Source organism: Leptosomus discolor, chromosome 3 (assembly GCF_034619465.1).
Source record: "Leptosomus discolor isolate bLepDis1 chromosome 3, bLepDis1.hap2, whole genome shotgun sequence".
NCBI lineage: Eukaryota > Metazoa > Chordata > Aves > Leptosomiformes > Leptosomidae > Leptosomus > Leptosomus discolor.
This window is the reverse complement of record NC_141393.1, coordinates 43,600,061-43,613,103: the sequence shown is the minus strand read 5'-3', so window position 1 is coordinate 43,613,103 and position 13,043 is coordinate 43,600,061. Positions and strand designations below refer to the sequence as shown.

Genomic DNA, 13,043 nt, shown 5'->3' with positions numbered 1-13,043 from the left:
CATTGCTTAACTACGCGAAACCAGTGCAGCAGCCAGCCTGCCGGCCCCCCTCTCCCACTTCACAAGTGACCGTGACTTTCATTGCTGCGGCAGCAGCGAACACCCGAGAATGAGACCGAGGCCGGGGCGAGGGGGCCCCTAAGGGGTAGGTAGGCTGAGGTGGCGCCCACCCCATGGCGTCGGGTCGGCTGCTCTGTGTGCCCTCCTGGGGGGGGAGGGGTGCAGGGAGGAGGCGCTGCCGGGCCCCCCTCCTCCCCGACCGACCGCAGGGCGTACGGGGCCAAGCAGTCCGCCGCCATCGACCAGAGGCTGACGCTCACCCCAGCCCCGCCGCCGCTGGGCTCCCCGGCCCTCCCGCCGCGCTGCCTGCCGGGAAATGGAGTCCTCCCGGCCCCCGACAGCCCCGTGTCTCGCTACGGACAGGGTGCGACGGCGGCACCCAACTACACGTACCACAATGCATAGCGCGGCAGAACAGGATGTTTTCGGCTTCCGGCAGACCCGGCGCCGAGGCCCTGCGAAGCCCTGGGCAATGTAGTTTACCCCCTGAGGACCGCCCGGCGGTTAGAGGCGGGGAATGCGGCTCGAAGGACTACAACTCCCGTCGGGCTGTGCGCCACGCCGGGGCGGGGCCGTGCGGCGCCAGCCCGGTGTGTGAGGGGCGGGAGGGCGGTGTCTCGGCCTCGCCGTTACTGAGTGCCCCGGCTCGCTGCCTCGCTTTGGGTCTGCGGCATTAAAGGACCTCGGGGGCGGGAGGGAAACTATGGAGGTTGGCATAGCGGGGGCGCAGCGCGGTGCCTGAGCGCCGGGCCGCGTCCGGCCCGGGCGGCGGCCGCGCCTCCGGTAGTGCCATGGATAGCCGGTGCTATGGGTGTGCGTCCAAGTTCTCTGTCTTCAAGAAAGAGGCAAGTCCGGCTGAGGGGGGTCAGGACCGGCCGGGCTCGCGGGTGCCTCCCCCGCAGTGCGAGGGTCTGAGAGGGGAAGAGGGGAACTGCCCTCGCCTGGCGTCGGGACAGGCTGCCCGACCAGCATTGTAGTGGTGTTGTCCTTGTTTCCTTACTGAGCTGTCGTGGTGCCTCGTTTCAATATGTCTTTAAATACGGGTGATTAGTGCAGACGGGGGGGGGGGGGGGGGGGGTAAGAAAAAAGTCGTCATGGACTGTCATCCCTCTAATCCAATATTCAGTCACTGCCTTGGAGAATTCCTGCACACACGCTTTATTATACTATGTAATGAACTGATGTCTCTGCTTCCAGCGGGAGTTATGTACTGGTGCTCAAAGGCTCTCAAGAGTTTCCGTATCTGCAGCAGCAGCAGCTTCTGATACAGTTCTCTTAAAAAATCAGTATAACCCCAGCGTTATTTTTTAGTGCACCTTGGCATGGGCCTTGTTGCTGCACACGGCCAGCCAGGGCAATGGGGTGTGTATGGTGACCAGGTGACAAAGCCCTGTCCTGCCCCTCTCTTGTATCTCTGCAGTGTGGATGCAGAAACTGCGGACGGTCTTTCTGCTCAGGCTGCCTTAGCTTCAGGGCTGTTGTTCCCTGCTGTGGAAGTAATCAGCAGAAGGTGTGCAAGCAGTGTCACGGAAAACTAACTGGGTAAGATGGGAGTGTTTCTTCATGCAAAGACAGCATCCTGCTTTGTTTCTTTGTTTTGCATCCCAATATTTTGTTGCAGATTTCTGCGTGAGAGCTGTGCCTTTCACGTGGGCATTCACATTGTCTGTACCCTGGAGTTTCAAGCCAGGCCGTTACTGAACTGCTATGCAGTCCAAAGATAGGAATTAGGATTTGTGAGGCTGTTCTCTGTGGCAACAGAGTAGTCTGAAAGAACCAGGTTTAAATCTTCTTGGGTGGGTGCTGAATGCCTGTGGATATCTTAGCTAGACGAGACCAGGTTAAGCCCCACCATGGTTTTGCCCAGAAATATACACCCCTTTGAAAGCACTGGCAGTCTTTTCAGACATGTAGTAGTTGAACGGCCTGACAATAAGATGTTCAAAGTGTTATTACCTCTGTGAGCAAACAGTGACACAAATCCTCATTGCTGAGGAGTCTCTTCTACCTGTAGCCTGAAGACTTAAAATTCTGTAGCATAAAATGGGTTTGCTTTTAAAACAAAAAAAAAATTTGTAAACATAACATGTAAATTACCTGTTGAAAACAAACAAACAAAAATGTAATACAGTAGCAGTATGAGTTATACATGTGAACAAATAACACAAGAGCACACCAGAACCCCTCTCTCAACCAATTCTTCTGTGTTCTCCCTCCTCTTGCATTTCTCTTACCTCTCTTCCCCACTTGTCTCCTTATAGCAAGGAATTTTCACCAGTGAGTGGAGAATTTTCTGGCTCTGCAGGTGTCTAAAGGAGAAGAGCCTCTCATTAGCAGAGGACTTCATTTCAGAAGCACTGGATCATGAAAACAGTGTGAGCTATTGATGGTGGAAATACAGTATTCAGTCTTTCAGATCTGACATTTTCTGACTTCCCTTTGCAATTCCAAAGCCATTAAGAAATCAGGGCAGCCTTTCTCCGTGTTTCTTTTGTGTTTGTTTTTTTTTCCTCATCTTTTTAATATCAGTACTGTAGAGTTGCAGCAGGAAAAAATCCTCCCTGATTGGATAACAGGTAGATAATACACGGAGGCTGCAGCTTTGTAAGCTGAACTTGTTGTTCTTCATGCAATAGCTCTCAGAACTGAAACCTTAGAACTGGAAAGCAGTCCAACCATGTTGCCTTCAGTCGTTACTATACAGGCCTGAGCACAGCGCAGTTGTGTTTGTAGCTGTGACTTCTAAGAATGAATAAAATATACTAACTATCTTACATAAGTGTAGAGTTTAGCAGCTCAACCTGAATATAGAACGTAGAAGACAGTTACACAATATGTGTTTGTGGTGTGTAGTGTCCAAGTGTGCTGGAAGATGTCGTTATGATAATGGTGGTTACATAATAATTTTTGTAACATTTTGTTTAGCTTGTGCGTTATGTAATTCTGTGTTTGTTGGATGCTACAGCTCCTTTCAGTGTTCTGCTGAATGGAAGCTAATTACACTGGGAGTCCTACCTAATTACTCTCTATCTGCTCTGTGCACTGGGAGGTGCAGGCTGTGGGAGGCAAGGGTATTTCAGCCCCACCTCCTTTGGATCACTGGTGACCCTGTTAAATCCCAGTTTGTCCAGATGCAAAACAACTGGACCAAAGGATGAGAAATGAAGTCCTCTGCTGTCCCAGGCAGCTATATTATCTTAATCCCTTCCATAAGCTGATCACTCTCCATATTAACGAGGTTATGAAAGGGACTGTACCAGGAGGTTGAGAAACGTATACTGATTTCTCTAGAGTTGAGAGACTAGATGATTGAAGAGTTGCTGGTGTCTTAAGTTCAGAGAAATTGTTGGTTTTGTCTTCCAGAGAGGGATCTCAGAGCAGTTCTGCGAAATGGTCACCGCCAGAAAACTACAAAAAGTGAGTTGTGCTTGCCCATCAGTTTCTGCTGCAGAGTAGCCTTTCAGGCCCTCACTTCTCTTCCCCTATAGAGACCAGCAGAAATGGGGGTTGTGATATGGCTATTTGCTTGTTCAGAATTAGATGGGGCTTTTGTTTTATTGTTTGGTTTCTCATTTGTTTGTTTGAGAGGTTGGGCTGTGTGCTCTTTTGAATAGACTCCTGAGCAGCCACCTGCCTTTATCTGTGACTGATCAGGGTTGGCTTGGAAACAGGAACCTGGTGGTGAAATGTTCCTTGTCTTCTTGGAGATGGTGCCAGGTGTGCTGCTCCTATGAGCTAAGGTTTTCCTTACTCTTGCGAGTACCTCATTCTGCCAGTATGGGAAAGCCTGGTAAAGGAAGCAGTGGTTTCTGTTCTGTTCTAAACTGATGTTCTTCAAGTAGCCTGTTGGGTTCACAGAGGATGTTTTCATATCTCAGGGTTTAAACCCCTGTTCTCAATTGTCATGTCTTTTTTCCATCTGTCACAGGCGTGTAGCAGCTTTTGAGGCTAAGCAAAACCAGCTGAAAGAACAACAGAAGGCAGCTGCAAAACCACCAGGTCAAGCAGGCTCCAGATACCAGGGGCTCTCAAAAGAGGATAGAGCTATTGCAGTGAGACTGGAGAGGCTCAGGGAGGAAAGGAAACCAAGTGAGTTTTGGAGGATACCTGAGATGCCTTGGGTGGGAACACTGCTATTTGGGAAACATGGAACCTGGAGGGAGAGGGGAGTGCTGGGCTTTCAAAGGCTGCCTTTTTAGGGAACTGAAGGATTAAAATTGCACAGAGCATCCATGTCCTGCTGCCACAGTGGCCAGGTTCTGCAATGATTTTAGATTAATATTCTGGTTTCTTTTTGCTTCTTGAGGTTTCCCTTGAAACTGCTTCTCAGTTTTGGGGCAGTATCTTACCTGTAAAATCATGTTCTCGTTTTCCATTGTTTGGGGTAAAAGTGTCAAGCCCGATAGAGGCAGAATGAAATGAGGGTCTTTGGCCAAACTGTTTTGCAGAAGGTTTCCTGTGGGTCATTGTCCTGAGCAATAACAGTGGGAGATTATGTTCTGGGCAGCCTTGCTTCACAGAGGAGAGAAAGGACTTCATGTCAGTCCACAGCTGCCAGGTTCTGGGATAGCCTTGTGGTGCCTGTGGGAGAATAAACTATTTTAAAAATATGTGATCTCTAAAAGGAAAGAACAGTCTGTGAAGTGGTTACCTGATTATCATAGAATCATTTAGGTTGTAAAAGACCTTTAAGATCATCAAATCCAAGCGTTAACCTAGGACAGCCAAGTCCACTACTAAAACCATGTCCTTGAGTGCCACATCTACACATCTTTTAAATACCTCCAAGGATGGTGACTCCACCACTTCTCTGGGCAGCCTGTTCCAATGCTTGATTACCCTTTCAGTGAAGAATTTTTTCCTAATATCCAATCTAAACCTCCTGTGGCACAACGTGAGGTCATTTCCTCTCATTCTGTTATGTGGCGGGGGAGGGTTTCAGTCTGATACACCTAGGATTATGTTAAGAGATGTGGGAGCAATGGACTGTACTGCCTAAATGACACTTATTTCTCTGCCTGTCACTAGTATCCCGAGTAAGCTGATTGCCAAATGACATTACCCTAATACTCACCTTATGGCTAGGAGATAAACTGTGAAGGATGCAAGGACTCTGAAGAAAAGGGTAGCAGTTAGTGTTAGGGTAGTCTCTGAGTCACTGCAGTATAACCCCTCATTCATGTCAGGGGCTGAGGGATGTTTTTGCTCAGGTGTTCAGAGTCAGATTCCAGAAAGAAATACAATTTTAAGGAAAAAAAAAAAATTGAAGACTTTTGTTTTCAATAACAGAGTAATCTCCTCCCTTGGGTTATTCTGAATTGCAGAGTCCATTCCTACGCAGGCTGAGATCGAAGCTAGGCTGGCTGCCCTAAAGGAGGACTGCTGGGGACCTGTTCCATCCACACAAGAAATGGAGGAGCGATTTGCTGTCCTGCAGGGGAGAGATCCTCCTTCCCAGGCTCCCAGACCTGTAAGCTTCCTCAGCTCTTTAGCCAGCAGTGTATTCTGAGTTGACACAGTAACTGGTGTCCCAGCATGTTAGCCCTTCTTCCTTCTTCAGCTTTTTTGTGTCCCAGTGGCTCCGTTCAGAAATCTGTTTCCTGTTTGTGTCATTTCTCCAGAAGCAAATGGCCAGCCTTCACCAGTTCACTGCTTCAGTTTGAATGCAGTACGTTCCTTTATGCCAGATGTTGGTCATGTGTTTATTTTTAAAGATAGATGCAAAGTTTTTTTCCACTCAACCCATTTGTATACCTAAGTGGTCTGATATTTTTTTCAGAGCTATTTGTCCGTGTTTGGGGCTTCTCAGCCCTGCCTTCTAATTGTATCTTGTAGTTGTTACTGCGTCACAGCTGGGCAAAATCCTGTTAATTATTTCAGAAATGGAAGCACAGAGTAGTTAGTCTGAGATTGCAGAGGAATGAGTTGGATATATCCCTTCAAAGTCTATATGAATTACCTTGTCCCTGAGAAATCGTTTCCTCATGCTCCTTTTTCAGCAGGGCTGCACACCCAGCACTGTTGAGAATGGCACTTTATTTCCATTTGAGGTAGTGGCAGGGCTGGGGTTGGGACCCAGCAGCATATACTCCTATACATTCAGCACCAGTTTGTTTGGGTGACTGCTTTTAGAGTTGTGCGCATTTAGCACCCCTGAGAATGAAGCCCTGAAAGCCTTACACCAGATAACTGTAAGCTGAGACTCTCAAGATCAGTGCATGCATCTTTTTATACTGCTCCCACCTAGGGTGATTTTGATTACCAAACTTTTCCTTTGATTGATTATGCCACTTTCCTCTCATTTGCCTTTTCCCATGCCCTCCTTTTTTCTTAGGTACACCAACCTCCTGATACCAGAAGTCTGGTCCAGCAGACAGATGACCTGTTAACTCAGCTGTCTGAGGAAGTTGCCATTGATGAGCATTACAGACCAAGAGTCCAGCCTCAAGGTATCTATTTTGGCTTCCAAAGACCTGTTTCTATCTAATAATGTATGTGCTATAGTAAGAAGGGAGTATTGCCTCCCTATCTAGCGTACAGGTGAGCTGAGTGTCCAGTTTGTTCTTATGTCCCCCTTATGACTCCCAAATTGACCAAGAGCAGCCATCCAGCTCCATACTGGGTCTCATTGTCAACCTGGAGATGGTTCCTTCTTCTCTGGGTTGTCTTATTCAGATTGCTCCTCTCTCTTTCTTTAAGGTGACCCTTCCCTGGGGAGGAGCTGTTGCTACTCCCAACACCCCTGTGCTCTGTTACAAAACATCGGAATCTGGGATACCATTATCTTCTTAGCTGTGGTGCTTTCTATGTAATCTCACTGTAAAACAGAGATTAGCTCACTTTCTTTTCTTCAGGTATAGTGCGGATCCTACTGTGGCATGCCTTCTCCCATTATTACCCAGATTAATGGAGAGCAGCAAGCTGCTCTCATACCATTGCTTCAGCTGTGTTGTCTGTGCCCAAGGAACATTGCTGCTGAGTCACCAGCATGTTCTGTGTGTCTGCTGTTTGCAGCGGTTAGTAGCCCAAGTTTGAATGATCTCAGTCGGGAAACTGAAGATTGTGTTTGCCCTGCAAATCTGCACCCAAAACAGCTAGAGGAAGAGAAGAATAAACTTCTGGCAGAAGCTGCTGCTGAGCTGCGAGAAGAGAACACTAGGCAGGAAAAGATCCTACAAGTTGCCAAGAGACTGGCAGCACTTAGAGGCGAGGACCCAGAGAAAGGTGGGTAGCAGACCCAGAGCCAGAATGCCAAAACCGTCTCACTCCACAAAGGATTGTCTTTGGCACCTAAGTGGGCACAAAGTTTGAGGCAGGTGTGGGTTACAGTCTCTTGTCTCTTACTCCTGCAGTTACACTGGAAACCTATAAACTCCCTGACAGTGATGAGGAAGTGGCTGAGGAGGAAACCATTTGCAGAGTGCTGAAACAGGTCAGAAGTGTTACCTGTGGCCTTGTTTAGCTTCCTCTCAGTTATTCCTGGTGTGTATGTTAACCTGGCAAGCTTGGAAAGGATGGGTTTTCTGTTCCTGGACAGAGTTTCACTCCTTCCCCTCCTAATGCTTTTCCAATACTAGCTCTCAAGAGCCGTTCAGCTACAGGTGATTGACAGCATTACTTCTAGTCTGTCACACTGTCTTTCTCATTTATGCTTAGCGTCTCTTGTGGTGTGTGTCTTGTCTCTAACCCCACTCTGCTGGTACTTTCTTACTTCTTGTTTCATCTTCTCCCCCACCCAGCTAGAACATGGGTGATGAGATATGTGCTGTTTAGTGCAGCTTATGGCTAGATTTCTCTCTAAAATGTCTATGAATTGTCTTGCTGGCAGACACGAGCATTTTGTGCATTAGTTTCTGCCTGATTACAGACCACGTGTGCTTGATTAGCATGATGTTGAGAGTCTGCTGATAGCTGCACTGCAAGGCAGTGTGTGTTAGATGAAGGCCCCTGCTGCTACACTGACTGTTCGCAATGTACACAGTGTTCAGAGTGCAGATAGAGCAAGTTCACATATGTCTGGACAACACCAGATGTCTTCAGGCTTGTCATCTCCTGTTACTGCATGAGAGCACAGAGAAGGGCAGGAGAGCACAGAGGAGGGCAGGAGACTTAGAGCCTAGAATGAGCCTTCAACTGTGTTTGAAACAAGAGGCTTCTTGCTTTCTGTTGTTACCAGCTCACAGAGGAAGCAGCCCTGGATGAAGCAAGTGGATTCAACATTCCTCCAGATCAGACCACCCAACCAGGACCCTCACAACAAAACCTGCATAAGAAAGCAAAACAAAAGGTCAGTGAGCTGATCAGTGTCTCTTGAAATTACATGTTCCAGGGTCTCAGGAGAGTACAGTTCTGCAACAAAAGCTTGCTGTATCCTAGGCTTGATGCAGAAAAAAACCCAAACCAGCTTCTCCAGAGCAGACAAACTGAGTGGCTTCTGCAAGGCTGACCAGCCCTGAGCACAGCTGTGAGTCATCATTGTACTTTTAAAAGGAATTGCTCCCTGGAATACAATTCCTTTCAGGCTGGCTTTCTGCTGAATGGGCTGGTGTCCTCTAAACTCAGAGAAGTTAGCATAGACCTCGCAAGATGGCTATTAGAGAAAGGATTTTTAATTCGCCAATATAATTAGACCAAGAAGGCCATGGTCTGGTACTATACAGCCTGAACCAGGGTAAGTGGGAGGTTTGCTAGTGCTTTCAGCATGTGCAGAATAGAATGTTTAGATAGTAACCGACTGTCTGTGTTCTCATAGAACATCAGAGGAAGGAATTAGTAACAAGATATCCTGTGCTCAGAATGGATTCCAGCCTATTATGGAAATATATACACCTTCTGTAATGTATATTACAAGAATGAAATGAACCTGTGACTCAGACACCTGACAGGCCTGTCCCCAGTGGAAAAAATGATTTAATTGTAAGCATTATTGAAAACGTCCATCTCGTAGGTACGCCACCTTGCACTTCTGAGATTACTGATGTAAAAGATAGTGCCATCTTACTGATGTTGTGTTAGGAAGCTGTCTTTGCCAGCGTCCAGGCACTGTGTCCCAGTGTGTGTAGGGCTGTTCAGTTCCACAAAAGTTCCCTGTAAAGCAGAAGGAGACAATAGATGGCCTTATGGATAGATTTTAGATTATGTTTTCAGAAGATCTTTTCAGCCCAATCTCAGGTGCAAATCAATAGTAGGGACCTTTTGACAAATCACTTCCTTTGTCCCCCAGTTTTCTTTCTATAACAGGGAGAAAACACACCCCCCACACCTCCCCACTGCTTTCCCTTCCCACATAACTGCTTTCAGCAAAACTGCTTGACCACTTGCTTTTGCAGCAGGGGTTGTCTGTCACTTGGTGTTGCTGTGGTGCCTGCCAGAAGATCTGGGCTTCAGGCCCTTAACACAGTACGGACAATGACGGTGTATATTGCTGCAGACAATCTAGTTATGTATGGAGCCTATCCTTGGGGTCTGGGCAAGTTCATCTGACAGACTTAGGATCAACAGAGAGAGAACTATGGGCCATGTGACATGTCATTGTGGCCATCATGCCATTTGGGTTTGAATTCTGTGTCTCTGTTTTCTTTGTGAATTAGAGCCAGACTCCAACCACCACAGCTCTTGCCAGGGCAGATGACAGTGATGAGAACGAGTTACCCTGGTGCTGTATCTGCAATGAAGATGCCACTTTGCGCTGCCATGGCTGCGATGGGGACCTCTACTGCCAGCGGTGTTTTCAGTAAGTCTCACAATTCCTCTTGGTCTGAGAGGTGGGTCACGGGTAAGCTTGGCTGCTTTTGTTTGTTCTTCCTGTTGGGCAGAAAAGCAGGCCTCAGGAGGAAAGAATTGAGGAAGCCAGATCTGAACTGAATGCTAGTTATGGAAATACTTTGTGCAATCAGCAGTTATCCCAGGTTTCAGGGACTAAACAAGTCCTAGGCAGAAATGTTCTATCTGTACTGCTCCAGTGTGTGTTTGGGCACATTGTCTGAGTGTTTTCTGGAGCAGATGATGTGCTGCATTGCGTGGGATGGTATAAGCAAGACCATTGTTCAGCAACTCCTATGGCTTGTTAATGATGTTGATGGATGATCTGGGCTGGATTCTCATAGGAGGGGAGATCAGATAGTATAAATTCCAGAGGCTTTTCTTAGGTTGAAAGTCTGCAGTCTTAAACCATATAAACAAAAATCATTGTTGAAAAATCTTATATGAAATATGTATGCATCAGTCAGGCCTTGCAGCAGCTATAGTCTTGGTTCTTAAACATTTAGCTTGATTTTTGACTAAAAAGTTGCATGTCAGATCTGGAGGGTTAATTCCTTTGAATACAAAGCTGTTCCTCACAGCTTGTGTGGCTTCTCTTTTTCATGCCTTAAAAGTATTGGGTAGCTGGCTGGGTTCTCAGATTAGTGCTGCATGACATTTAGACAGCAGGATGCTAAGAATCTGGTTAGGACAGTAAGAGATGTTTTTGTTTATGTTCTCTAATTTCCTGCAAATCTTTTTGTAAAGAGATGGAAATGGAGTGGGGGAGAACATATGGAAATGGTAAGAAAACATATGACTGGCAGTATTAGGTGATTAAAACCAAACCAACCAAACAAGTGTCAGACAGCAAACATCAGTAAAAGCAGAAGCATCAGTCTGGCAGGTGAGTGTGTGAGTTGTATGCTGCAGATGGAAGTTTGTGTCTTACTTAACACTGCCTGCTTCTGAGCACGGTTAAGACAGCTGCCAATACACTGCATTTTAGTCACAACAGTTATTTTTCATTTTGACTGTTGTTAGGAGTTGCTAATGTGCCTGGGAATCAGACATGGTGCTGAAAATGAGCCACCAGTTACATGAATCTCTCAAAGAGGGAGAGACAGAGAGACTTACTGTCATTTTCCATTCCAACAGGCAAAGATGAGCAGACCTTTCCACAAAACAACTCAGAGGTTTCTGTACAAAAAAATATCTTAAATAGTCAGTCCATGTGGCTCTGTCAGGTCCTCACAGCTAACCCTTGGGATAGGTTTCTAGTTAAGGGTTGCTGAGAGACATCTTGTGCAGTGGCTAAGGGTATGTTCCCTGCCTGGGTATTTACTTCTGAATGCACTTTGTGTTTGCTTTTCAGGGAAGGCCACGATGAGTTTGACCTGAAGGACCACCACATCTCCCGCTATCATCTTCCTTGCAAGTAGAAGTGATCATGCTCTTCATGGGCAGAGAAGGAGATGGGAAAAGAGAGGAGTTGGCCAGATGGGAAGAGTCCAAGTGGATTTGCAGCCAAAATGGGTGATGTTTTGGACAGTTAAAGGATGTGCTGTAATCTAAGAGAGGCTTGGAAAGCATGTGACTTTGTCCTCACAAATACAACCAGAGAAGTGCAGAGTTTGCTGTGCATGCTTGGGGATAAATGAGGACTTGATATGAGGAGGTGGATATGAGTCTATCAATACAGATGGTAAGGCAACGTGAATAGCAGTAAAGCTGTGTGTTTAAGGCAGTACTGACTGGCTGATCAGTAACTTCCCGCTTTTGCTAACAGCAGATACACTGGTTCAAACAGGCAGCAAAGCACCTTGCACTAACAAGACTGTCTATGTCATGATCACCTGTGTGATGAGAACTTCCAAAGCATAATAAAAACTATTTATGGAGGCCTGTGGTTAAAGTCTCTCCTGGAAATGCCTGATAGCCCTTTACAGAGTGTTTCCCTCTTGTAATGGTATCTTAGTCCTAATGTCAAGTGGCTTAGGGAAAGAAATGAAGGATCATGAAATCATCAAAAATGTTTCTGTGGTGTGGCTGGAAAAGGTGCAGGGGCTGCTATGCCTTGATAGGCAGTATTGCTCACATACTGGAAATGAAGGATGCCTTGTAAAGGTAATCTGCTACTGATGCACAATGCTGTGATCTGCAGCGGCTGTGCTGAGGTTCCATGTGGTCTGTAAGAGCAGCATGGCAGTCTCGAAGAGTTGTCTGTTAGTCTGAAAGCAGGGGTTTGGCTTTGTTTATTATTTGATCCCCTGCTAGGATAAAGATGTTACCTGTGTGATGCTCTTTATCTGGCTATGAGAGAAGCTCAGTTTAATATGCTGATACCTCTCCCTGGAGACAGTCCAGATGCAAGCGGTACTTGCCAGCAACTATAGCACCCATAACTGCTTCAAATACCCAACTAAACTCACCCTAAATTGTCTCTAGTATCCCATCAAGATGAGCTTTTCCCAGGACTATAATGTGACTTCCAAGACAGCTCTCTAAGGCTGACAGGTTCCAATGGCAAAAAAATGAAGGATTTGCCTTTGACAGGGAGTTTCCAGTGAATCTTGCCTGTCCGGTTTGACACTGCCACTCCCAGCTGTCTGCCCTGCCCTTGCGCTTAAGGTCACTGCCTCTGTAGGTGAGTTGACGAAAGCATTTGCTTGCACCTCAGCCACCCCTGCAAATAAATTAAACTACTGCTGAAGATGATTTTTGTGCTAACATGCTGGACTGGATCAGCCAACAGAAACCTGTGTCAGACAATGTAGAATAGTAATATTGAAGGTTAACACACTAAAAATTGCAAGTGTATCCAGCAGTGCCATCAAAACCCTTTGTTAGGAAGGGGTGGGAAAACCTGACTCTCATGGGGGATCTTCTTTCACCTGGCAGTCCTTGCTTCACCAGTGCCTGTCTCTTTGGGACAGGTAGATAGGAAAACTACTTGAGTTGTTCTGACATGAGAGCTCACAATGAGCCTTGTGTTACACAAAATTTAAGTGGAGAGTTACTGCCCTGAGGAGCTGTAGTCTTAAACCAAAATGCTGTTCTCGCTTTGTGTTACTGTAGGAATGACACTTTTTCATTGCTATTTGTCATGGATAATTAGTCTGATAGCAAGACAGACTGTTTCTGTCTTAGGTTAAGTCCTTTGTGTTTTGCATGCACAGGAAAAGATGCAAATACCTGTTCTTATATCTCTTCTAAGACTGATCCACACATTTGGCCTTCAG

At 46.5% G+C, this 13,043-nt stretch overlaps 1 protein-coding gene across 2 annotated transcripts; it reads left to right on the top strand.

The window, feature by feature from the left end:
- Positions 1-848: 848 nt before the first annotated feature.
- On the top strand, positions 849-11,438 carry ZFYVE19 (zinc finger FYVE-type containing 19). Of its 2 annotated transcripts, none has more exons than XM_009947734.2 (11): positions 849-905; positions 1,481-1,602; positions 3,424-3,477; positions 3,989-4,149; positions 5,385-5,530; positions 6,395-6,509; positions 7,075-7,284; positions 7,413-7,492; positions 8,237-8,347; positions 9,651-9,793; positions 11,177-11,438. In XM_009947734.2, exons 1-11 carry the CDS (start codon positions 852-854, stop codon positions 11,241-11,243), a joined length of 1,263 nt encoding a protein of 420 aa, XP_009946036.1. In that variant the 5' UTR covers positions 849-851; the 3' UTR covers positions 11,244-11,438. The 2 variants fall into 2 exon arrangements, with proteins under 2 accessions (XP_009946036.1, XP_086319051.1); XM_086462925.1 differs by having other exon boundaries at positions 868-963.
- The last annotated feature ends 1,605 nt before the right edge of the window (positions 11,439-13,043 follow it).

Excerpts from the sequence above, each read along its gene's own strand:
- ZFYVE19 (XM_086462925.1), top strand. The coding sequence starts at position 868 with ATGGGTGTGCGTCCAAGTTCTCTGTCTTCAAGAAAGAGGCAAGTCCGG. Across the intron at positions 964-1,480 it reads GCGGGTGCCTCCCCCGCAGT|TGTGGATGCAGAAACTGCGG; the intron begins GCGAGGGTCTGA and ends GTATCTCTGCAG. Across the intron at positions 4,150-5,384 it reads CAGGGAGGAAAGGAAACCAA|AGTCCATTCCTACGCAGGCT; the intron begins GTGAGTTTTGGA and ends TCTGAATTGCAG.